The sequence below is a fragment of the Camellia sinensis genome, chromosome 7 (assembly GCF_055761805.1).
Source record: "Camellia sinensis isolate YWXY chromosome 7, ASM5576180v1, whole genome shotgun sequence".
NCBI classification, from domain to species: domain Eukaryota; kingdom Viridiplantae; phylum Streptophyta; class Magnoliopsida; order Ericales; family Theaceae; genus Camellia; species Camellia sinensis.
In genome coordinates this window covers 48530065-48554274 of record NC_138967.1, presented here as the reverse complement: position 1 = coordinate 48554274, position 24210 = coordinate 48530065, and the positions used below count along the sequence as shown (strand labels likewise).

General features: G+C 41.3%; 1 protein-coding gene across 4 annotated transcripts; it reads right to left on the bottom strand.

Annotated features, from left to right (window-relative positions):
* Positions 1 to 2716: 2716 nt before the first annotated feature.
* Positions 2717 to 10463, bottom strand: LOC114312740 (uncharacterized). 4 transcript variants are annotated; one of them, XM_082877872.1, is made up of 7 exons: positions 10120 to 10463; positions 9677 to 9888; positions 4963 to 5014; positions 4820 to 4865; positions 4604 to 4685; positions 4356 to 4500; positions 2717 to 3109 (listed from the first exon to the last, which is right to left on the bottom strand). In XM_082877872.1, exons 1-3 carry the CDS (start codon positions 10354 to 10356, stop codon positions 4963 to 4965), a joined length of 501 nt encoding a protein of 166 aa, XP_082733998.1. In that variant the 5' UTR covers positions 10357 to 10463; the 3' UTR covers positions 2717 to 3109; positions 4356 to 4500; positions 4604 to 4685; positions 4820 to 4865. The 4 variants fall into 4 exon arrangements, 3 of the variants coding, with proteins under 3 accessions (XP_082733998.1, XP_082733996.1, XP_082733997.1); XM_082877870.1 differs by having other exon boundaries at positions 4969 to 5014; XM_082877871.1 differs by lacking the exon at positions 4963 to 5014.
* Between the last annotated feature and the right edge of the window lie 13747 nt (positions 10464 to 24210).

Sequence of the window (24210 nt, the reverse complement as noted above, 5' to 3'; positions counted from 1 at the left end):
TGGATCTAAAGTTTGGAATGATCTCAGCCAAACTAACAAAATGTAAGAGATATGGTATGCATATTGCAAAGCATCCAATAGATTGGAAGTGTCTGTTGAATATCATACCACAATAAAAATCAATCGTGATGATTCACCTTGGCACATAGTTCCAGAGGCCTGCAGTTGAAAAATAGCAAGGAAGTGTCTGTTGGAAGAGAATAGCGTTCAGCTTCGTGTCAGTAACAAATAAAAGATTGGATAAATACATAATTTATATTTTAGAATTTAAATAAAGCTTCTTTTTTTTTATTTAAAAAAAAAGTTCAAAATTAAAGGTACCTTGAACATTACATTGTCAACAGTTAAAAAGTACTTAGATGAAACCAATTCAAAACTCTAACTTCAAATGAAACTTTTCCCAAACCAATTCCATCAAGACCTTCTTAAGCTGAGGACAAATTTCACCAACTAAAACCAAAACAGAGCAAACAATACACACTAAAACAAAGTTAAACTACATTTTCCAGATTATTACAAATAAAAAGAATGAAAAGGACAACTTAAAAAACTTTAAAAGGGCCAATTTATTCAATACCACAATATATTCACATCACACCTTGAAAACAACTAAAATAACCCTGAAATTTTCATATTTCTTTGATTGAACAGAAATTAATTTTTGATTTAACAAAGGGGGATAGAATCACCAGAAAACAACTGAGGTTCTACTGGATTTCAAAAATTCAAAACAGTAGAAGGAGCACTTGAGGAGGGGGGGGAAACACAACTGAATGGTGTGCACGTGCTGTGAGCTGGAGAAAAATAGATATTGCAATTCTCTTGCAGAAACATTGTCTCCAAAATTATTTAGGAAAACATTTGCTCCCATGGAGAGAGAGAAAGAGAGACGTGTGTTCAAATTTTGAAATCAGAAAGAGATAAGAGAGGTGTGGGTGAGGGAGAGAAGGAGAGGGTGATTACATTACATTTTGGATTGAATTTTCAGCCTTTGGATTGAATGAATCTAATGGTCTATATTTTGATAAAGGGACAAAAATCCAAATAGAAGTGAGACATTTTCAACCGTTGGATTGAATCAATTTAATGGTACATATTTTGACACAGACAAAAGTCCTATCAAGATTCAAAAACCTTTCTCCCTTATTGTATAGATATACATACTGAAATCATACATAAATAGGGGGTTTAGGGTTTGGAATCATATATATACAGGGTGTTTGGAATCATATAAATATAGATATATACATACATATTGGAATCATTCGGTCTCTGAATCTCTGAATCATATATAATCATATATAAAATTTTGTATATAATCACATTCACATTCATTCGGGTCATCCACACACATTCTTTGAGAAACCCATAATCAAACTCACATTTTCTGAGTCAACCCAGCGTTTAGAATAGATTTTTTTAACAATCACATTAAAATGATAAATTAAAATAGGAGCAAAATAATTGTCCAAATTTGAACTTTTCTCTTTCGTAACTAACTTCAATTTTATAGAGATGAAATTAAAAACAAAATCAAAACCCATTATAATCATAAATATTTTGAAATTCACCATTTATGACTTGGAAAGTCCAAACATAAATTTATGCCAAAAAAAAAAAAAATTCACCAAATAACAAAGCCATTTTATAAGCAATAATGAATAATTATTTCATGAAGCAACTAAAGTAATACACACATATACATTGACCAGAATTTTTGAAATACAACCTAGAATATTATACTCCCTTAAAAAGGTGGGGAAAAAAAATGAACTCTCTTGCCACATTACACATAAATGTTAAAATGCCAAGTCTTTCAAATTTTTCTTTTCATTAGGAACTCTAGATATTCAAAAATAAATAAATAAATAAATGAAAAAAACAGTCCCTTTCTTTTTAGAATCACACAACAAATATACTATATTTGAATGGTACAATTTTTTTTTAATTTTTTTTTTATAACAAAATGTTAAATACATTTTTTTGGGTTAATTTAAATACTTTGTAAAGTTGATTCAAAGAAAAACGGATTATGTTAAATACTTGGGTTAAGTTAAATACTTGTAGGTTTAATACAATTTTTTTTTTTTTTTCATGAAGACAACTAAAGTAATACACACATATATACATTGTGTAGAATTTTTTGAAATATAACATAGAATACTATACTCCCTTAAAAAGGTGCCAAAAAAAAAAAAACTCTTGAAATATTACACATAAATGTTAAAATGCCAAGTCTTTCAAAATTTTCATTTAATTATGTTAAATACTTGGGTTAAGTTAAATACTTGTAGGTTGAATACATTTTTTTTTCATGAAGACAGCATAGAATACTATACTCCTTAATTTCACATTGATACTATACACACATATATACTTTCATGAAGAGTGTGTTATTCCCTTAATTTCACATTGATACTACATGCCACAAAATCATAATTAATTTCACATTGATACTACATGCCACAAAATCATAATTTGGCATATGATGTACTATAAAATTTTCTTCTCAACTAATCAACAATTTTGAGAGTATGTTAGATGTTACTTGGATTTTATAATTGAAAAATGTAAACCATCAAGAATTTTGTAACCAGAAATTTACTTATTCATTAAATTTTGAGAATAAAGATTAGCTTTCCAAGACACATTGACTGCTGCTTTTGAAATGAGGCTAATGAGAATAAAATTCGTAATTTTGATCCTCTACAAATGATCAATATCATCCCATTCATATATTCTGAGTAAAATGTGTAATATGTACAGTGACATCCAAAAACACCAATGTTAACTAAAATATATTTTGGCTAACCACAAATAAGACAATGTCATTATGTGAATTAAAAAATGACATCATAAAGACATAAAGGATGTTCAGTAGAAACTTAAACGGGAAATAACAATCACAAAAAGAAATTTCATGCCATATAAAAAGTGAAATAGAAGAGGCACAATTCAGACATCTTGAGCAGCATCAGATATATAATTGGGGGGGGGGGGAGACGGAAGGAACAATAAAAAAAACTACATTAAATATATAAATACCTGTTCTGCCAAGGCCGTAGAGATTGTCTTAGTGGTATTTGAGAAGAAACAATTTCCTCGTCCACTGCAGGAAAAATAAAAGTAATGCACAACATAAAATATTAGAAGGAAAAAAATAAGGTATACTGAAAAATCTAGAAATCCCCTAGATGTTGATTTGTGATTATGTATCAATTTTAAGCAGAATATAACAATCCCAATCAAACAATCAAACAATCAAGACAAAGAGACACAACGATTTTAACGTGGAAAAAACCACAATTGGACACCTCCAACTGTGATCAAAAAACCACGGGCAACAGCCACAAGAACAATCCACTAAGAAGAATTAAAGGAATTACACAGGTATACTCTCAATTACCTAGCGAATCCACAACGCCTAATTGAACCAACCTTTATGTGCCTCTTCCAACCCCATCTTCACCACGGAATTGTCTTTCTGATGAGCCACTCCGGATTCCACCAGAGCTTCAGGCTCGAATTCTTCAGAATCCACAACTGAAGAATAACTCTCTCTTTTGTGTATAGCAAACAAACCTTTGATGTACTCTCTTTAGATCATGAGTTGAAAACTCAATAAAAACATCAAAGAAAAACTCCCAAAGTATCCCCAGATATAAACCCTAGAAACCAAAAAGAAGATCTGGAGAAGTTATACTGAAAAACTGACCCAACACGCGAATTTATAGAATCTGTCCCGCGATCTCCGCTCGAGCTCAACATAGCCCGCTCGAGCGGACTGACCAAAAACTGCGTGCGAATAAACTGAGATGCGCTCGAGCGTAGGAGCATCCGCTCGAGCGTAAAATCACACCTTCCAGTATTTTTACAGGCGACTGCAGAGATGCTGAGAGCTTCCAATCCACGCTCGAGCGCCCGATGCCCCGCTCGAGCGGAAAGGCCAAAAAATGGAAAAACTGGAAAAATATAACATGATCGGACAGGCAACTTTGAATGCATTTTTGCATTTTGCTTCGGGGGCGCTGCCCCTCGACCCCGCCGTGGCGCTGCCCCGGACCCGCCAAGGGGCGCTGCCCCCTGGACCCCCGCGAGCTGACCGGGCAGCTCGATCCCCGTCATAATCAGCGAAGTGGCAATCTTGAAAGCTTTATCATCACAAACTTCTCTGAAAAGCACAATTCGGGTTGGATTCGCATCTAAACACTCATAGTCTCACTGAAATAAAAATGCGAATAAAATTACAACTCAAAGGAGTTTTGTCAAACGGGATTGCCAAGAAATAAAACCTAACATATACAATAACCAAAGCAAAGAATATAGATAGCACTGAACCCAGACAATGAAAATACCTTCCCCTGTGCTATATCCAACCTCTCCTGGTAACATTGATTTGCTTGAAGAACTTATTTCTTGCCTTGTCAGCATTCTCAGTTCTTTATCCTAAAGTTCCTGTTGCCGTATCCTAATTTTTGCTTCTATAACCCTTTGTTCTTCCTATTAGAGCACACATAATGAAAATTTGCTATTCTGAACATATTCAAAAATTCCCTTTAATAATAGAATTAAATAAAGGATACTATGGTAAAAAAAATCTTACAATTTGCTCGATCCCCTTTTCCTCCTTTGTTTTCACCCCACGATACTCCACCGCATAGTTCATGGTTTTACAGAATGGACACCTCATATGGTTAAAGAATGCAAGTATAGAACATGAATTTGGAAGAAAGAATCGGAGATTCTCTAAAACATAGTAGCTGAAATTATCACCCAAAAATGTAGAAACATAGTTCATACATCATAGACTCAAGGATACTAAGTAGGCCGAGTCGAATTCGGGGTCTTCATCTGCAGAAAACACTCTACTGCAAAGAGAAAACAAAAAAATTAAAAAAAAAAAAAGAAGTATCCAAATTAAAATTACAATAATTAATGACAAATGTTATAAATAATAAGAACCTATACAAATGCCTTTCGTGCAACATCTTGAGCGATTGAGACTTGGATAATACTGAAAGTTTTCAAACCACACAGAAAAAAGTATACAATTAGAAACTTCAATAGTAGCAAGAATAAAACCAAATGCAAAATTAGATTGCAAACTTAGGGTTGCTATAGTTTCAGTTCGTAGTTGGTTAGATAAATCAGCCCCTTGAACTGAAACATATAATTAGAACCTCACATACTTCAGTCATGCATTGAACAATTACCTACCACGAATGAAATTTTAAAAACTTAATACTTTTTTTTTTCTTGTTTTCACTCCAAATGAACCCAACCCATGTAACGTGCAGTAATTTAGCCTCATCAAGCCAATGAACTTTACTTTCCTTTCCGCAAATTTCCTTTTGCTTTACTCAATTTGCTATAAACTAAACAGAACCCAAATGAAAATAATTTGAAAAAGCAAACAAAATGACAACTTCAGAATTGAAACACAAACCAAAAAAGAAAATTTGATTACTCAATTTGCTATAAACTAAACAGAACCCAAATGCAAATAATTTGAAAATGAAACAAAATGACAACTTCAGAATTGAAACACAGACAGAAAATTGGGCCAAATGCAAATAATTTGATAGCTTGAGAATTGAAACACAAACCAAAAAGCAAATTGGGCATTCTTCGAGATCAAATCCACATTCTTCGTCTCCGGGATAGCACGGAGCGAGTTATTCTTGACCACCAAAGATTGAACAATACCAAAATTTTTGACCACCAATTTTTTCTTTAATTATAAGGTGCAAACGGTCCACACTTTTTGAAGGGCATGCACCATAGTCTTTCCCGAGTAATTCTTGACCACCAAAGATTGAACAATACCAAAATTTTAAGCCTTTTGCCCTGCTTTCAAGACCATGCCAAATAGGCTAGCCTTTTGTGGGCTTTAATCAAGTCTCAAACTATATAAATCAACCCTTTAATGGAAAACAAAAAAACAGATAACAGATTCTTTAAAACTCAATTTTCCTAAAACAGATTCTAGAACAGAGTCAAAGAAATTTTCAGTCCTGTTTTTTTGTAAGCTGTTTTGTGATCTGGAAAAAAAAGGAATGCTATGCATTTGCGAAAACTGGTTCTTGAAAGAAAAAGAAACCCAAAAAAGGAAGAAGGGAAAAAAAATCAATCCTTGAAATACAATCTTAGACAAATTTTTTGAATTCAAAATTTTGAATTCCAAAGGAAACAAAAACAATTAAAAAAAAAATCAATTTTTTTATGGATTTCATCTACGATAATCCAGAAAAATGAAAAGAGAGCCTAAAATAAAGCAAGAGGCAATGCGTTTCGTGCAAATTCTTGGAAATTCTGTCACGACCCCAAACCGCCCCTAGTAGTTTGGTGCCGTGATGGCCAGTAATCCGTAATTACCGAAGGCCAACTTTCAAAATTCACACACAATCAGAGTATAGATATAGGGGGCTCACAAGTGCGGAAGCAATAATCTAAAATACAAGTGGTCCATAAGAGCAGTGCATAAGTCAAATGGAATGGCATACATCTTTACAGAGCTTTACAACTTGAACACAATTAAAGCCAAGTACAAAAATACATATTACATCTTACAAAGGGCTTTCACAAGCCGACATAAACAAAATACATGAAATGCAAGTTAAGAAATATAATCTTCGGATTGTCGACATAAACATTGCCGACATAACATGCATCCAAAACATCTTGCAAAACACACATCTCGGCGTAGCCGACTTCTTGCTTGTTACCTACATATATACATAGGGAGGGTGAGCTTGGATACTCAGTGAATGGTACAAGTAATAAAGGGGTTACATGAATGATTCCCGAGGTCTTTCAAAACAATACATAATATATCTTGTCAAAACCATACCTATCATAGCTTGTACAAAACATGAGATAAATCTTGTTCATCAAACTTAATCTTGCAAAACTTACATACTTAACATGCGTCAAAACTTATAACATAACCTCGGCATAACCTTGGTCCTTCAAAACTTGCTTGCTTAACATGTGTGCTACTAATGCTTAAAGTCCCCTAGCACATACGGACTTGTGCCACTAATGCTTAAAGTCCCCTGGCACGTACGGACTTCACATGTGTGCTACTAATGCTTAAAGTCCCCTAGCACATACGGACTTGTGCCACTAATGCTTAAAGTCCCCTGGCACGTACGGACTTCACATGTGTGCTACTAATGCTTAAAGTCCCCTAGCACGTACGGACTTGTGCCACTAATGCTTAAAGTCCCCTGGCACGTACGGACTTTCAAAGATTGACATTAAAACAAAGCTTATACTTGATATATATAATAGGGATATCATTCATGCTTAACAAATACTTTTATCAAAACAAGGCAAAGCTTATCAAAACGTTATAACATAACTTTATTAAAAATACCACTCACTTAGTTCTTGGGACGTCGGGATCAAGGCAAAGGTCCAAGTCCTACAAACACGTGGCAAAGTCTATTGAACGCACTCTTAAAACAAGCTTCACATGAATGCAAATGATCTAGGGAAAACATGCTGAAAACATCTAGGGAAAACATGCTGGAAATCATCTAGGGAAAACATGCTGAAAACATCTAGGGAAAACATGCTGGAAATCATCTAGGGAAAACATGCTGGAAAACATCTAGGGAAAACATGCTGAAAACATCTAGGGAAAACATACTGGAAATCATCTAGGGAAAACATGCTGAAAACATCTAGGGAAAACATGCTGAAAACATCTAGGGAAAACATGCTGAAAACATCTAGGGAAAACATGCTGGGTACCAACCAGGTCCTGGAATGGATGCACAGAGATGATCTAGGCTAAAACGACCTAGCTGGGTGAACTCAGGAGGTCTTGGCCGAGGTCCCACACCTCTTGGTCGAGGTGTGGTTACCTAGGCTTCAGTATGCAGCTGTCTGCCGAGGTGTTACAAGGTGCCGGCATGGGTGTACCATGGTCGGCCTAGGTGTGCAGCGGTTAGCCTAGGTGTGCATGCAAGATAAACTAACGTGCAAGTGATCATGCAAGGTAGACCAAGGTGTGTGATCTAGGCAAGAGTGGTCTCGGTGATCACACTTAGGGAAATGAAGCCTGGAAATCTGGGTTTCCTCCTTGAAGAACATGAAGAACATGAAGAACATGAATGCTAAAATCATAACTTGTTATTACAAGATCTGGGATTTCATGACATGAGTTCGAAAACATGGACCTGGGTACCCATACTTGAAAATCATGTGGAAACAAACACAAAAACATGGATCTTGGCATGAGCTTTCGGATCAAAACATGACTTTTCTTGAAGAACACATGAAAACCATTTTCTCTTTCTAAAACCGAACTTCAAAGCAATGCATGGCTTACAAATCATATTCAATCATGCAATGCAATATCATAAACATATAGAACAACAAGAGCGGATCAAGAATCTAACCTTAGAACACGGATCTAACGGTTCGATCTCAAAGAATCAAGCTTGGAAATCCACTCTCTCTCAAGAACTCTTCTCCCTCTTCTAGAGCTTCTCTCTCTACTCTTCAAAACAAGATACAACAAATAAGGGGTTTCTCTCTCTGCCGGCTGACTTAACTCTCAGCTCGGACACGTGGCAACGGTTGGTTGGTTCTCTTCAAAAAGGTGATAGATTGACAAGACAAGGCCCTGACAAGGCGTATCTAGCAAACTACTCGGAATGGCACTCCGGCAAGGGGTGACATCGGCTAACCACAAGACTTCGGCAACTAGGGTGACAATGACCTCGGCTAGGAAGGACAACACTTGACTAAGCTGTGCCACACCTCGGCCTAGATGTGCCACACCTCGGTCTAGGTCATTCCAGTCCCAGAACAAGATCACTAGGTGCAAGGATTAAGGATCTCGGATGCCTAGGTGGTAACATCTCGGCCAATATGCCTAGGTGATGGTGGAGGTCACAAAAGCGGTTCCAAGATGGTCCAAGGTGTAAGAGGTTCAAAGGTGTGACCTAGGCTTAAGATGACCTCGGCTTGGCATGACCTAGGCTTAACATGACCTAGGCTTGGCATGACCTAGGCTTGGCATGACCTAGGCTTGGCATGACCTAGGCTTGGCATGACCTAGGCTTGACATGACCTAGGCTTGACATGACCTAGGCTTGACATGACCTAGGCTTGACATGACCTAGGCTTGGCATGACCTAGGCTTAACATGACCTAGGCTTGGCATGACCTAGGCTTAACATGACCTAGGCTTAACATGACCTAGGCTTAACATGACCTAGGCTTGGCATGACCTAGGCTTAACATGACCTAGGCTTAACATGACCTAGGCTTGGCATGACCTAGGCTTAACATGACCTAGGCTTGGCATGACCTAGGCTTGGCATGACCTAGGCTTAACATGACCTAGGCTTAACATAGCAAGGAAGGAACAAAACATGCACACAACACTTAGGCAAATCTCATAAGCACAAAACAAGACAGGCACCTTTACTTAGGCAAAACAAGTCAAAGTCTGCAAATGCAAGCTTAACAAGACAAAATCACGCAATGTACATGAACATGACTAAGACATGAACGTGGGTTATTACATTCAAGCCAACAGAGAATTCGTAACTCCAAACAATCAATCATAACATCTAAATTCTTTCTCAAATCAAGAAATTTAAACACCAACTTGCATACCCAGAATCTTAATTATATGTAAAGGTGTAGAATTGCATACCCAGAATCATCATGAACAATTCTCAAAGTCTTAACATTCTTTCGAGAACCCTTGTAAAGCTCCTCCAAACTACACACCAACTTGTTTTCCACTGGAGCCGCTTTCCGAATCGTCTGATTTCCATTCGAATTCTTCGACCCATTTTCCCCAAAACGTCCACTCTTCCCTCCACAATCAGATCCACCAAACAACTCCGCAAAATATTTGGTAACCTAATTATAAAATTAAAATCAACCACCGTCCACTCTTCAACTATGCTAATAAGTCAAAATCAAATGTAGTGTAAAAAATTCTAAATCACAGCATTTTGGGCTATTTAATTACAAAATCAAAATCAATATTAAAACAACAATCAATCTTATAATCAAATAGCCTAAAATGCGAGTTCGAGGACTGGAGAGGCAGACACAGACAGAGAGAGAAGGGGGAGGCAGAAATCTTACCTTGCGAGACTGGAGAGCAGAGTCGAGTTCGAGAGGCAGAAGACTGGAGAGCAGCGGAAGAAGGAAGGTAGGAAAGAAGAAGAACAGACAGGGAGAGAGAGATAAAGAAGGAATGGGGCAGAGAGTAGGTGAGAACAGAGAGGGAGAGACATGAAGAGGGAATGGGGAGGAAACGTGGGTAGGTGAAAGGCTGAGGGAGAGAAATGTTTGGGCGGGAACTATATAGATCTGAGCCATTGATATATATCAGGATTGATATTGGCCATTGAATCAAAATATATCTCACACACATTTTATACATTTTTAAAAAGCCTTCTCTCTTATTATATAGATATATATAAAAAGAAAAGAAAGAAAGAATAAAAAAAGAAAAATATATATAAAAAAATTGTTTTATCAACCCAGTGAACCGGAACCAGTTTGGCGGTCCGACCGCCGATTTTTCTAATTCTCTCAAAATAGACCGGTTTTTCACTATGACCAGTTCAGTGGGTGTACCCGAACCGGAACCTCAACCGATCGGCGGTTCAACTGGTTGAACCGACCGGTCCGGTCCGATATTTAAAACCATGAAGTGAACCACACAGAGCAAAGTGCGTTAAGCTTTGAACCAATAATCTCACATCATATAATATAAAATGGTGCTATTTAACTACGGTATCCATTTCGTATAGTACGATTCTTACAAGACTGGGTCTAATTATCAAGACTATATAAAGTTAAAAAAGCAGACACACTCCCTCTATTTTTCTTCTACTTTATCTAAATCTTGTTCTCTCTCTCTCTCTCTCTCTCTCTCTCTCTCTCTCCATCTGAACTTTGCCATTAAACCTATATTCATTCCTCTCTTAAACAATGCCTAAATCAAGCAACTTGTTTAAAACATTCTTCAAACCCACAAAATCTAAGAAAGGTAAATTTTTTTTTTTTGTTTTATTGGATTTATATCTTAGTCACCAAATATGTGTTTATAGTTATTTTCATCTTCTTGTGCTCAAATCTTGTGTTTGGTGGCTGTGTTGTAATTGAAGATGCACAAGAGATCATGGCAGAGCAAGGTGTTAGTGTTCCACTGCCCATTCAAATGGAGCAAGCACTATGGATAGTGGCTCTCCCACTCTTCCACTTCACCCACCCCATTAGCTAATGGAAGGGGTTGGTGGCAACCAATGAGCTCCTCCCTCAATTGTGTATAAATTGAGGTGAGGATGAGGGGTTGAAGATAGACAAGAAAAGAAGACAAGTGATTACAGTGTGTGTAATCTGAGAGATTGTGAGAAGTGAGAGTGATATAGTGTGTAAGTGAGGTGTAAGTGTGTAAACTCCCTCCGGAAAAATTCTATAGTGGATAGCTCTTCGTGGACGTAGGCAATTGCCGAACCACGTAAATATTCTTGTGTTATTGTGTGTGATTGATTTCTGGTGTCTCAAAGTCCCAACAAGTGGTATCAGAGCTAAAACGGTTGCGTTTCGAAAAAACAGAGTGCATTTTTTCGAAACTGTCAGAAATCAAGTTGCTCAAAATCATGTTTTGAGCATACCAGGAGCAAGGTCTCGAAGAGAGGAGTCCAGAACTGCAAAGAAGAACCCAAGAACATGATTCACGCGCCCTCACATGCTTCCTGAAGAGAGCACGTGAAGCCCACGCACAGCACGCACCACCACGCATCGTTGACTAGCCGGCGCGTCATCACAAGCGCACTCCACACGTTGCACGCACGTCTGCAGGAAGAAGACAAGCCACGTCAGTGCCACGTCGGCTCCACGTCATTGACACGTCAGCATCACGTTATCGCCACATCAGCGCTACGTCATCTGCCACGTCGGTGACACGTGTCAGCCAGCCAGCCACGTGGCAGACACGTCAGCTTGCCGTTGACCAGTCAACTTTCCGGAGGAGCGATCCTGTGCTTCGCGGCTAAGGTACACCTGCAGATCAGAACCGTCCAAACTGTTTTGGCTCGATCTGAGTCATTCTAAGTCCGTTTTTGATGATCCAATAATTATTTCCAACTATTTGGAGTATTCCGAACACATCTGTATGGTCAGATTTTGCAAATCAAATTTCAAAAATTTTCAGTTTGTATTTGGACAATCCGAAGTGTTTTTCGGGCTAATTTGACTAGTCCAGACTCAACCGCAAAGCTTGTTTTTCAGAAAGAGATTATTTTTTGTATAGACAAGTGTTGATGGGGGAATCACCGTCGCCTTCAGGATCTATGTTCAAGTTGACTCCTTCCAATTATGCAATTTGGAGGTCACGGATGGAAGACACCTTGTATTATAAAGACCTGTTTGACCCTATTTTTATAAAAAGGGTTAAACCAGAAGCAGTGAAGGATGATGACTGGATAAAAATGAACCGCAAGACTATCAGTTGTATTAGACAATGGATAGACCACGGTGTGTACCATCATGTCGCCGAGGAGACAGATGCCTATGCTCTATGGACAATGTTCGACGACATGTACCGGTCAAAGACCGCTCAGAACAAAGCCTTGGTGATGAGAAGGCTTGTCAATTTGAAATTGAAAAATGGTATGTCTGTCACCGAGAACACCAGTGAATTCAGCAGTCTGGTGAATCAGCTTGCAACCGTCAAGATGCCCTTAGACGATGAAATGCAAGCCGTTCTACTGCTCAGTTATTTACCGGATAGCTGGGAGACGTTAGTGGTTTCTCTCAGCAACTCTGCACCAGAAGGAAAACTGACTATGAACATGGTCACTGACGCCATGTAAAATGAAGAGACAAGGCGAAAAGACTCGGGTGGAGATCAATCCCATGCCCTCGTCACAGAAAATAAAAGTAGAGGCAGAGATAGAGGAATAAGCAAAAGCAGAGGACGCAACAGAGGAAGATTTCAAGACAGATGGAAATCCAAAGAAGGTATGAGTCGGCTGAAGTTCAAGTGTTACCATTGTGGCCAAGAAGGACACATAAAGAAATACTGTCATACCTTGAAGGGAGAATAAAAACAAGGTAATAGACAACCAAAGACTGAAGATGGGAACACTGCAGTTACTGTCTCAGAAGATATTACATTATTCTCTATTGAAGAAGAAGAATGCCTCCATATGTCAGACAACGACACCGAGTGGATGGTAGATATAGCAACTTCCTACCACGCCACACCCCAGAAAGAGTTCTTCAGTATGTGCCAAGCTGGAGATTTTGGTACAGTGAAGATGGGCAACTCCAGTTTTTCAAAGATTGTGGGAATCGATGATGTTCGCATCCAAACCAAAGTTGGGTGCACGATGGTGTTGAAAGATGTCAGGCATGTTCCCGATTTACGCCTGAATCTTATCTCAGGGATAGCCTTAGGTCGACAAGGCTATGAGAACTACTTCGGCAAAGGCATGTGGAAGTTCAAAAAGGGATCTCTGGTGGTAACCAGACGACAGGCAAGTGGCACTTTGTACAAAACTCATGTGGAGGTGCATTCAGGTAGCCTCAACGCAACAGAAGATGAGGCATCACCAAATTTGTGGCATAAAAGGCTGGGTCACATGAGTGAGAAAGGGTTGCAAATTCTGGCAAAGAAGTCGCTTATTCCCTTTGCCAAAGATGCGAAATTGAACCCTTGTGGCAGGTGCTTGTTTGGGAAACAACATAGAGTTGCTTTCCACTCATCATCCAGAAGACAATCAGAGTTGTTGAGCAGAGTATACTCTGATGTATGCGGTCCCATAGAAGTGAAATCTTTGGGTGGTAGAAAATACTTCCTGACATTTGTTGATGACGTATCACGGAAGGTATGGGTTTATGTCCTAAGAACCAAAGCTAAGGTGTTCCGGCATTTTCAAACATTTCATGCTATGGTGGAAAGGGAGACCGGAAAGAAGCTGAAGTGTCTCTGAACAGACAATGGAGGCGAGCACACATCAAAGGAGTTTGAAGCCTACTGTGCTACTCGCGATATCTGACATGAGAAGACTGTTCCTGGAACCCCACAACACAATGGTGTAGCCGAAAGAATGAGCAGGACCATTGTGGAGAAGGTTAGATGTATGCTAAAAATGGCAAAGCTGCCAAAGCCATTTTGGGGAGAAGCTGTTCGTGTTGCATGCTATTTGATCAACAGATCACCATCAGTTCCACTGAATTTTGAAATTCCAGAGAAAGTATAGTCTGGAAGGGAGATTTCTTACTCTCACTTGAGAGTGTTTGGGTGCAAAGCATTTGCACATGTATCCAAGGAGCACAGACAGAAACTGGATGATAAAGCTACTCCATGCATCTTTATTGGCTATGGAGATGAAGAATTTGGATACAGATTATGGGATCCGAAAAACAAAAAGGTCATTCGAAGCCGAGATGTGGTATTTCAAGAAGGCCAGACCTTAGAAGACTTTGGGCAACCAACCAAATCCAAAGTTAATGATGTTTTAGAAATTGTTCCCAATCTTGCACCATCACAGCATGCCACTAATGAAGAAGAGCTACCGCAACATGCAACCAATGATGTAGAGTTGCAGGATGGATTTCCAGAAGAAGAAGATCCAGAAGAAGAGGGTGTTGAGCAGGGGGAGCCACAACCCCCTCCGCCAGAGACTGTTGGTCCACAGTTGCGAATATCAACAAGAGAGTTTAAGCCGTCGTCAAACTACCCTACTTCTGATTATATTTTGCTTACTGATGAAGGAGAGCTAGAAACTTTTCAAGAAGCTCAAAATCATAAGGAGAAGAGTAGTTGGCATCTAGCTATGCAAGAAGAGATGCAATCCTTGCAGAAGAATCAGACTTATGATTTGATAAAACTTCCCCAGGATCGAAAACCATTGCAGAACAAATGGGTGTTCAAGTTAAAGAAAGATGGCAGCGGAAAGCTAGTCAAGTATAAGGCTCGATTGGTTGTCAAAGGTTTCAGGCAGAAGAAAGGTATTGATTTTGATGAAATCTTCTCGCCAGTTGTGAAAATGACATCCATTCAAGTAGTTTTGGGACTAGCAGCCAGTTTGAATTTGGAACTTGAACAAATGGATGTAAAGACGGCATTTCTCCATGGTGATCTGAAAAAAGAAATTTACATGGCGCAGCCAGAAGGTTTTGAAGTAAAAGGGAAAGAAAACTTAGTCTGCAGATTGAAGAAGAGTCTTTACGGCATCAAACAAGCGCCTAGACAGTGGTATGAGAAGTTTGACTCATTCATGGTGGGTCATGAGTGTAGACACCCCATTTTTGACCGACCTTAAGACTCAGACGTCACCGATTGAGCGCTTGGTGATGTTGCATGATGTGCTCGTTCAGAAGTTTCAGAGTCGCGGCTGCGAGCCCCGCCTCCGGACTTCCGGACCTTCTTCGGTGCCTTGCCTCGGTTTGCGAACCAGACTCGATTTTCTCTGTTTCTTTTCCTGAGGGGAGGGAGAGGTCCCGTAGACCATCTCTCAGTGGCCGTGGGCTACATTTGGTGGCCGTAGGCCATTTTGCCCATTTTGGAGCCCGGTTCCCGGTTTTCGGAGCCGTCAGGCCGTGTGCCTCGGTTCGGGACCGCCTAACCATCTCCGTTTGCTCTGATTTTTGGCATACATCTTATTTTCTCTCTTTTGAGGGACACTGGGGTCTGAGAAACCCACTTCGTGGCCGAACGCCATTTTCGGTGCTTAACAGCCCATTTTCGGGATCCCGAACTGCGTGTTTTGGCCCCCGAACATTCGTTTTGCATCGGTTTTTGTTCATTTTTGGCAGGTACCTCTGTTTCATCATTAGGAAGGTCACTGAAGGGTGGGAGGCTAGTAATTGTTGCAGCAACCAGTTATCTCTCCTCCGGAGCCTCCCGGCGCCCGTTTTTCTGACTTCCGGGCCAATGTTGAACACCCTAGGGTTAGTGTTGCCAACTTTCAACCACATATCTGTGATCTACACACTTGGGAGGCTCCTAAAAGTTTATGGCCGGCCATTAATTTTTCTTTCCATTTTTGCCCCTCCTCTTCCGGGCCAATGTTGAACACCCTAGGGTTAGTGTTGCCAACTTTCAACCACATATCTGTGATCTACACACTTGGGAGGCCACTAAAAAGTCATGGCCGGCCACTAATTGTTCTTTCCATTTTTGCCCCTCCTCTTCTGGGCCAATGTTGAACACCCTGGAGTCACTGTTGCCAACCCCAAACCACATATATGTGATCTACACACATGGGAGGACACCAAAAGTTGGTGGGAGGCCAGTAATTTTGCCGAAAATCCAACTTCTTTTTGGTCAAAAGTGGTTCAGCATGAATCCGGGAAGGAGAAAAAGCTGCGCGGCTTCACCGAAACGGGCGTAACTCTTTTCACAAGAGGAATTAAGATATGAGGCCACCACCATTGGAAAGATTACTTCCGGGGCTTCATTTTGCACTCAATAATCTCCCAAGTCCAAGTCCGGGGGGGAGAGATGTGGTTGGTTGAAGTCCGCTTGGACTGAATCTGCGCGGCTTCACGGAAAAGGGCATAACTTTTTCTACAGGAGGAATTTTAATGCAAGGTTTGCGCCATTGGAAAGCTAACTTCTGGGGCTTCATCCTAGGAGGTGACCGGCCATTTTTTCTGGCCGGCCGGCCATTTTTTTCTTTGACTTAGCCGGCAGGCTATGTTAAGTGACTGGCCGGCCATCTGCAGAAAAAGTAACTGGCCAGCCTGCTTCTTCAGGTTGAGTGCATTCCAGCTGTGCCTTGGTTTTCCCCCAAAAAATATCTACATCCGGGGCCCCTTTTGAAAGAAGAAAAAGGCTCATTTTTCACTACACTTTAGAGGAGGCTCTTCTCTCTCTCTCTTCAATTTTGCTGGCCTCCCAACTCAAGAAAAGGGTTTACAAGGCTTGCTTGGAGGAGATACATACATAGCACCCCATTTCCTTCAAGTTTTGGGTTCCATTTCTTCATCATCTTCAAGCTCTACCACCACCCTTCCATTCCAGCAGCAAGGGGAAGAATTCCAGCAGCTTAGAGTCACCAAATCTGGTCCAAGAAGCAACAAAAGTGTTGGTCTTCAAAGGTAAGTCCAATTTCCCTCTTTTCTAGCTCATTCTTGCACCATCTCTAAGCCATACATGCTTATTAATTTGAGCTCCGACCAAAACTGAAAAGGGGCCTATTTTGAGCTCATCTTCACTTTTCATTAAGAGCTCAACCCTGTTTGAGCCCTCCATAATACACTTGCTTCATTGATCCTCTTGTATGTCATAGTTTTGCATGCTATTTTTGACCCATGACCATTTTATTTTCGAGCATGTTGTAAACTGATATTAGGCTTATTTTGAGCCCCTCTTCAACATTGAAGAAGGACTCAACACCATTTGGGGTTTCCATGTTATACCTACCTTTATACCCCTCTTTTCTTCCCCATTCTTGCATGCAATGGCAGCCCACCATGATTTTGTTTTTGGCCATTTTACAGTTCTAGAAAAGTGCTTATTTTGGTCCATACTTCATGTTTCATTTAGGTCCTTTCATGGTTTGGGGTCTCCATAGGTCATTTCATGTTATATCCCTCTTTTATTCCCCATTCTTGCATGTTTAGTTAGCCTATCATGCTTTTGTTTTTGACCATTTTACAGTTCTAGAAAAGTGCTTATTTTGGTCCATTCTACATGTTTTGTTAAGGGTCTTTGGCTGTTTGGTGATTATTTTGTATACCTCATGTTGTAGCCACTTTTGAGCCTAATTTTGCATCACCTTTCTACCATATTTGTATACTGATTTTGAGGCTGTCATATACTGTAAATGTTCATATTTTTGGTCCATATTCAGTGTTGTAGAAGGAAACTTTTCAGTTTGGGTTTTGCTTATATCACTTGCTTCATTACCCATCTTTTGGCCCCTATTCTTGCATGCTATTTTTCCCTTACCTATGCTTGCTGTTTGGCCATGTTTATAACTGTGAAAGTGCATCTTTTGGGACTTTCTAGCTTCTGTCTTTGCATTGCATGTCCGTATTGTGCATGTTTGGCATAGCTGTAGGCCATTTCGGGTGCCTAATGTTGCATTTCGGGACATTTCCTTGCATTTCATGTCATTTCGCTTCATCCCGGGGCTGTTTTCCCCTTGTTTTGTTGCTGAAATTCCATTAGTATGCTTGCATATCACTTTTTCCATGTTTCATTGCATTTTATCATTGCCTCGGTTTGCGTGCCCGTGTGCACGCATTTCGAGGCACTCCGTTTTTTATCCGACGGCATCCTATGTGAGTGTGGCTGAGGCTCACTCATGTTGGTATAAGCCCATTTGTCATTTTCATGTCGTTTGCATTGCGTATGCATCGCCTCGGTTTGCGTGCCCGTGTGCACGCATTTCGAGGCACCTCATTTTCTGCCGACGGCATCCTATGTGAGTGTGGCTGAGGCTCACTCATGTTGGTATAAGCCCATTTTTCATTTCCATGTCGTTTGCATTGCGTATGCATCGCCTCGGTTTGCGTGCCCGTGTGCACGCATTTCGAGGCACCTCATTTTCTACCACCGGCATCCTATGTGAGTGTGGCTGAGGCTCACTCATGTTGGTATAAGCCCATTTGTCATTTCCATGTCGTTTGCATTGCGTATGCATCGTCTCGGTTTGCATGCCCGTGTGCACGCATTTCGAGGCACCTCATTTTCTGCCACCGGTATCCTATGTGAGTGTGGCTGAGGCTCACTCATGTTGGTATAAGCCCATTTGTCATTTCCATGTCGTTTGCATTGCGTATGCATCGCCTCGGTTTGCGTGCCCGTGTGCACGCATTTCGAGGCACCTCATTTTCTGCCACCGGCATCCTATGTGAGTGTGGCTGAGGCTCACTCATGTTAGTATAAGTCCATACTTCATTTTCCATGTCGTTTGCATTGCGTATGCATTGCCTCGGTTTGCGTGCCCGTGTGCACGCATTTCGAGGCACCTCATTTTCTGCCATCGGCATCTTATGTGAGTGCGGCTGAGGCTCTCTCATGTTAGTATAAGTCCATATTGCATTCTGTATGTCATTTGCATCACATTTCGCTACCGCCTCGGTTTGCGTGCCCGTGTGCACGCATTTCGAGGCACCTCATTTTTATCCGCCGGCATCCTATGTGAGTATGGCTGAGACTCACTCATGATGGTATAAGCCCGTATCATGTTTCCACCTCATTTTCATCATATTTAATCATCGCCTCGATTTGCGTGCCCGCGTGCACGTATTTCGAGACACATATCATCGCCTCGGTTTGCGTGCCCGCGTGCACGTACTTCGAGACACATATCATCGCCTCGGTTTGCGTGCCCTCGTGCACGCATTTTGAGGCATGTCATTCCATAGCATTGTGTATGTTAGGATTGCATCTTAGTTGCATTTCATGCATATCATGCATATTGCATCGTGTCCGGAATAGGAGTTAGTCCGGGCACGGGAAACGAGGTACATTTCGTACTCCGAGTGACGGAATGTGTCTCAATTCCCCAGTCACCGACACTCCGGATTATCCATGATGGAGTTAGGTTTTAGCTGTAGTTTCATATGCATTCATCCTATATTGAGTTGTACATTTCGACTCCTCGGCCATCATGCCTCGATATGCGTGATTGGTGGCACGAGGATCGAGACATGCATATATCTGTGCAAATACATTGCTATGCCCCTTTCCTGCTCTCTGTTGCAGCAAAACAAAGAATCAGCAACTTCTGGGGCTGGGCACACATTTCAAGAACAGGTGTAAACAGAGGCTAATTGGGGCATTCCGGTGGATTTCCGCGCAAGCCGACCCGGACATGCATCATCCATCAGAAGCAAGGCAGTCCCTGGCTTGCATGCCAGTTTTACAGTTTTCTTAGTTAATTTGTTAATTAATTAGGATTTTGTAATATTTTGGACTGTAATATTCTTTTATTCGGGACTGTAATATTTGGACTGTATATTTATTCGGACCCTCCGAGTGGGGGCACAACTGTAATAAGTGTGCGTGAGTGTGTTGTATGTCTTCCAACCCCACGTCTTTCTCCCTTTTATTTATCTGCTTATGATGGTTAGATTAGGGCATGTTTAAATTAGCATACAGTATGACAGCATGTTTGCATCATTCATCTGTATTGCATGCACCGGGCTTGGCGCATCATACTAACTGCATTGTACTTTCAATTCCAAATTGAATACATGTTAGCTGTAGCATTCCATATGCCATGTTTAGGATAGCCAAGCCTGCTATAGTTGCATTTTGCATGTGTTGCATTAGGCATTTCTGTATATTTAGGATCATGCATGATTTCTAATAAATTCCTATTTTGGCTTGGAGTACTCAGTAAGTTTTATGCTTTAGCATCCTTGCATGTGTGTGAGTGACTGCCATGAATAGCATGCTTACCACGAGGCTATGTGCTTATGTGAAATATCTGCCTGAATGCCTGTGGGTGAAGGTTGGGTTACTTGAATTGGGACAATTCATCAAATGTTTGTTTTAAGCCCACTAGATAGTGGCAAAACCATCTTTTCCAAAAGCCCACCTGAGGGTGGCAAATTCGTGTCTTAGCCTACCTACGGGTAGCACCATCAAACCATTTTCAAATAAACAAGCATGAAATGTTTTGTTCCAATTCGGACGACCTAGTCTATATTTATATGCTGCGAGCGTCACATAGTAACCTAGGCTAATAACCGGAATAAGAACCCACAAAATTTTCAAAACTAGATATCATGGTTAGTAGAGGCTGGTCTATGACCGGGCGAGCAGGGGTGCTCACGAAGTGACCTTCCCTAATCGTACCCAAGTTCCCGAGCCGAGGCAACTTTGGTGATGACGGACACGTGGCCTTTTGGCACCGAGTCAGGGTTTCCTAAATTTCCCAAAATAAAATATTTAGGTGGCGACTCTGTATCTGGCAAAGCAGTCCATGTTTGGCACTTCTTTCAAAAATCTGTTTTCTTAAAACGATTTGCCGGATTTGGACTCTTTGGTTCAGATTTAGAACCGTGACTACAAAAGTCGAGTCCGAGCTGTAGCGAGGTCCCCCGCGGGCTTGTTACAGTTTCTGGCGACTCTGCTGGGGATTTAGAGAACTTGACTCGAACTCATGATATCTGTTTTTGACTACACTTGTGTGATTCTTTGCATTGCATTTGCATTGGTGCGCCTAGGACACCGTGTTTGCCATCTGCTATTCCTGAACGGTTTGCCGGAGGCTTGTCTTGTCAAGGCATGACCATAAGGCTGACCGGTTGTGGGCTCTGCCAGTATGGGAACACAAACCCCGATTTTACCGGGGCACCCTCTTTGACCATTCGACCTAGTGCATATTCGGATCCATAGTGACCATTCCAAACTAGGACAGGTTGCTTACCCGTTTATAGGTTGTTTGAAACCGCTGCGTGCGTAGTGAAACCCTAGCTCCTGACAAAATAGGACAGGGAAATCCTACCCCTTCATAGGGGTGTTTTGGCTCTCACTTATCTGTTATGTGCTTTAGAGTGCGTCTCTACAGGAATGCATGTATCAGAATATGAGTTTGGGCATCAGGCCTGCGGGCATTACTATCAGTATTTGGGAGTCAGCTTTACCTGTGGGTATCAGACTCAGATTTTTGAGGCCGAATTTTGGGGCAGAATTCAGTAGAGGGCACACTCATTCAACTATGCTCGTATCTGTTCAGATGGAATCAGGCTGAGATGCTGTCTGTTTTCTCTTTTGCAAGGTAGTCTGGGAACTATAGCTTTAGAAGGCTCCGATATCCCCTGGGTACATTGGATCCGTGTTGATAGACTTTGTCAGGTCGGAAATTCAGTTCAAAGGCAAATCAGTGTTCCTTCGCTGAGGTAAGACAAAGGAGGGCCAGATAGGGTTCATTTTGTTCATCTGATCCGACAGTCACCAGTCACATCATCAGCAGACTCGCGATGATGCAAAATTCGGAAGAAATTATGGTTATGGCAGCCGCATCAGACCAAAGAATCACATTGCGGGGTGATACCGATGTTGGAGTGCCACACCCACCCAGGTCACTTGCCGCACATCCGATCTGGGAACCCCAGTTATTTCAAACCCGTGAACCCACTACTTCTGAGCTAAAGAGAATGATCGAAGACCTTCAAAGAACTGTGACGGATTTAGCTTCTGGGACATTGGCTCCATCATCGACCACAGCACATGCCAGGAGTTTCACGACAAAAAGCTCCCCAATCTTGGGACGGGCTGCATTTGAAGAAGGCCGATCCCTTGACCAAGCGGGGGGAAGTGGTGAAAACAAGATAGAGACGGACATGGATCCCCATGAACATCTTCTGTTGGCTGTTGAGGCTTTGAAAGCCGAGGGACTGAACAAAGAGCAAGTGCTCGCGGTTGTTGCAAAAACTGTGGACGACACTTTTGCCACTCAGAATGAGAGCATTTTGAATCAAGGGGCAAGCCGGGAGAAGGGTCTTTGTATCAGAAACGTTCCTTTCAGTTATAATCCTGCACTCGGGAGAGATCAACAAACCAGGCAAGCACCTGCCAATCCCTTTACTGGTGCGTCCAGCAAAAATCCACAAACCTCGAAGTATCTACCCCGAGGTCAAAGAGTCTTCCATGCTCTCTATATGCCTTTGTCCAAAGCTCTCCAAATCCTTGTTGGACAAGGCCATCTCAAACCCCTTGAGCCTCGGCCTCTCCCGAACCTTCTTCCGGCTACACATGATACTACCCAGTACTGCGCGTACCATCAACAAACTGGCCATACTACCAACGCCTGCTTCCGTCTTCGCCATGAAGTACAGGATCTATTTGACAATGGGGTCATCCCCGCGCCAGGTCCTGCAAAGCCTATCGGCACTTGATCAGTGAATTTGTGAGGGGATAATGTGATGTGATTGGAGGGATGAACCACCTGCGGGCAGCGCTCAGTTTACTCCAGATATGGTGGATGGCATGCACTGTTTTGAGCATTGGCGAATGCCGGTTTCCGACTCGGTTATTGGGTCAGTCTTGTTCTTTTGTTTTGAGTCTGTCTTTTTGTTTTGAGTCAGTCTCTTTTTATTTTGGATCTGTCTTGTTGTATCGAGTCAGTCCTGTTGTACAAGAGTCGGGTGATTCCGGGGGGTGTTACCTCGGGCGTCACCATTTTGTTTTGCGTTTGTCTTTTCGTTTTGTTTTGAGTCTGTTTCTGCCAGGGAGCCAGTTGTACCAACAGATTTGAATGAAACAGCAGTAATTTTTGCACTTCTATGTTCGCTTCTGCCGTGTGCTAGTTGTGACGGAATCTGAATGAAATGGCAGTACATTCCACCTGCTCTCTTCTGTACCCCAAAATCATTGCATTTAACCTAAGTTTTTCAAAACTTTTTGAACACTGTGGTGAAAACGAAGAGGAAGGAATTCCTCGGGATTCGCAAAACTTTGATCATTTGAGAGAAAGAGAGGCATGCTAAGCCCTTAATGAATGAAATCATGCTTGTTAGCGTGAGTACTGAGAAGGACCCTGGCTTGATCCAGACTGGTTTCACACTACATTCAGTGCGAGCGATTTGTCGCTTTCTTAAAAACTTTCAAAAACAAAATGTTTTGCGCGGTCTTGCGAAGACCTGTGTGGAATCGCTCTTGAGATCGTGCAGCCTAGGATCGCTCTCAGCCTCGAGACTCAACCCCTTCGCTTCCAAACCTTGAACTTGAATTCAGAAGGTTCAACGGTCAACTACGACGTGAGGCCTGTGTGGCCAGATTTGAAGCAGCCCTCGAACAAGAGGCCAGGAAAGTCAGATCAAAAGATCAGAAGATCAGAAGAAGCTTGCAAAGCTAGAACAGAAGTACCCCTCGAACTAGGGGCAAAGATATCAGACATGCTCGAAGAGCTGAAGATGAGTCCTCTTGCAAAGCAGCAGCCATTCTCCTGGATTCAGATGACTCTAGGATCTCAAAACCATTTGGCATGGACTTGTTATACTTTTACCCTTGAGAGGCTCGCTGGGCCGAAAACCCGGAAGGGCGACCCAGGCAAAAGTTAGAGCAAGAGAAAAAAATACAAAAAAAGAAGAAGCAAAAAAAAAATGCAAAAAGAAAAAAAAAAGAGAACAAAAAAGAAAGATGCAAAGAAAAGAATGAAAAAATCAAAAAAGGAAAAAGAAATGAAAAGAATTGAAAAGAAAAGAAAAACAAAGCTCGCAAGGTCGAAAACCCGCAACGGGCGCCTTGGC

Excerpts from the sequence above, each read along its gene's own strand:
- LOC114312740 (XM_082877870.1), bottom strand. The coding sequence starts at position 10,356 with ATGGCTCAGATCTATATAGTTCCCGCCCAAACATTTCTCTCCCTCAGC. Across the intron at positions 9,889-10,119 it reads CTGCTCTCCAGTCTCGCAAG|GTTACCAAATATTTTGCGGA; the intron begins GTAAGATTTCTG and ends TTTTATAATTAG. Across the intron at positions 5,015-9,676 it reads ATTGTTCATGATGATTCTGG|TATTATCCAAGTCTCAATCG; the intron begins GTATGCAATTCT and ends GAAAACTTTCAG.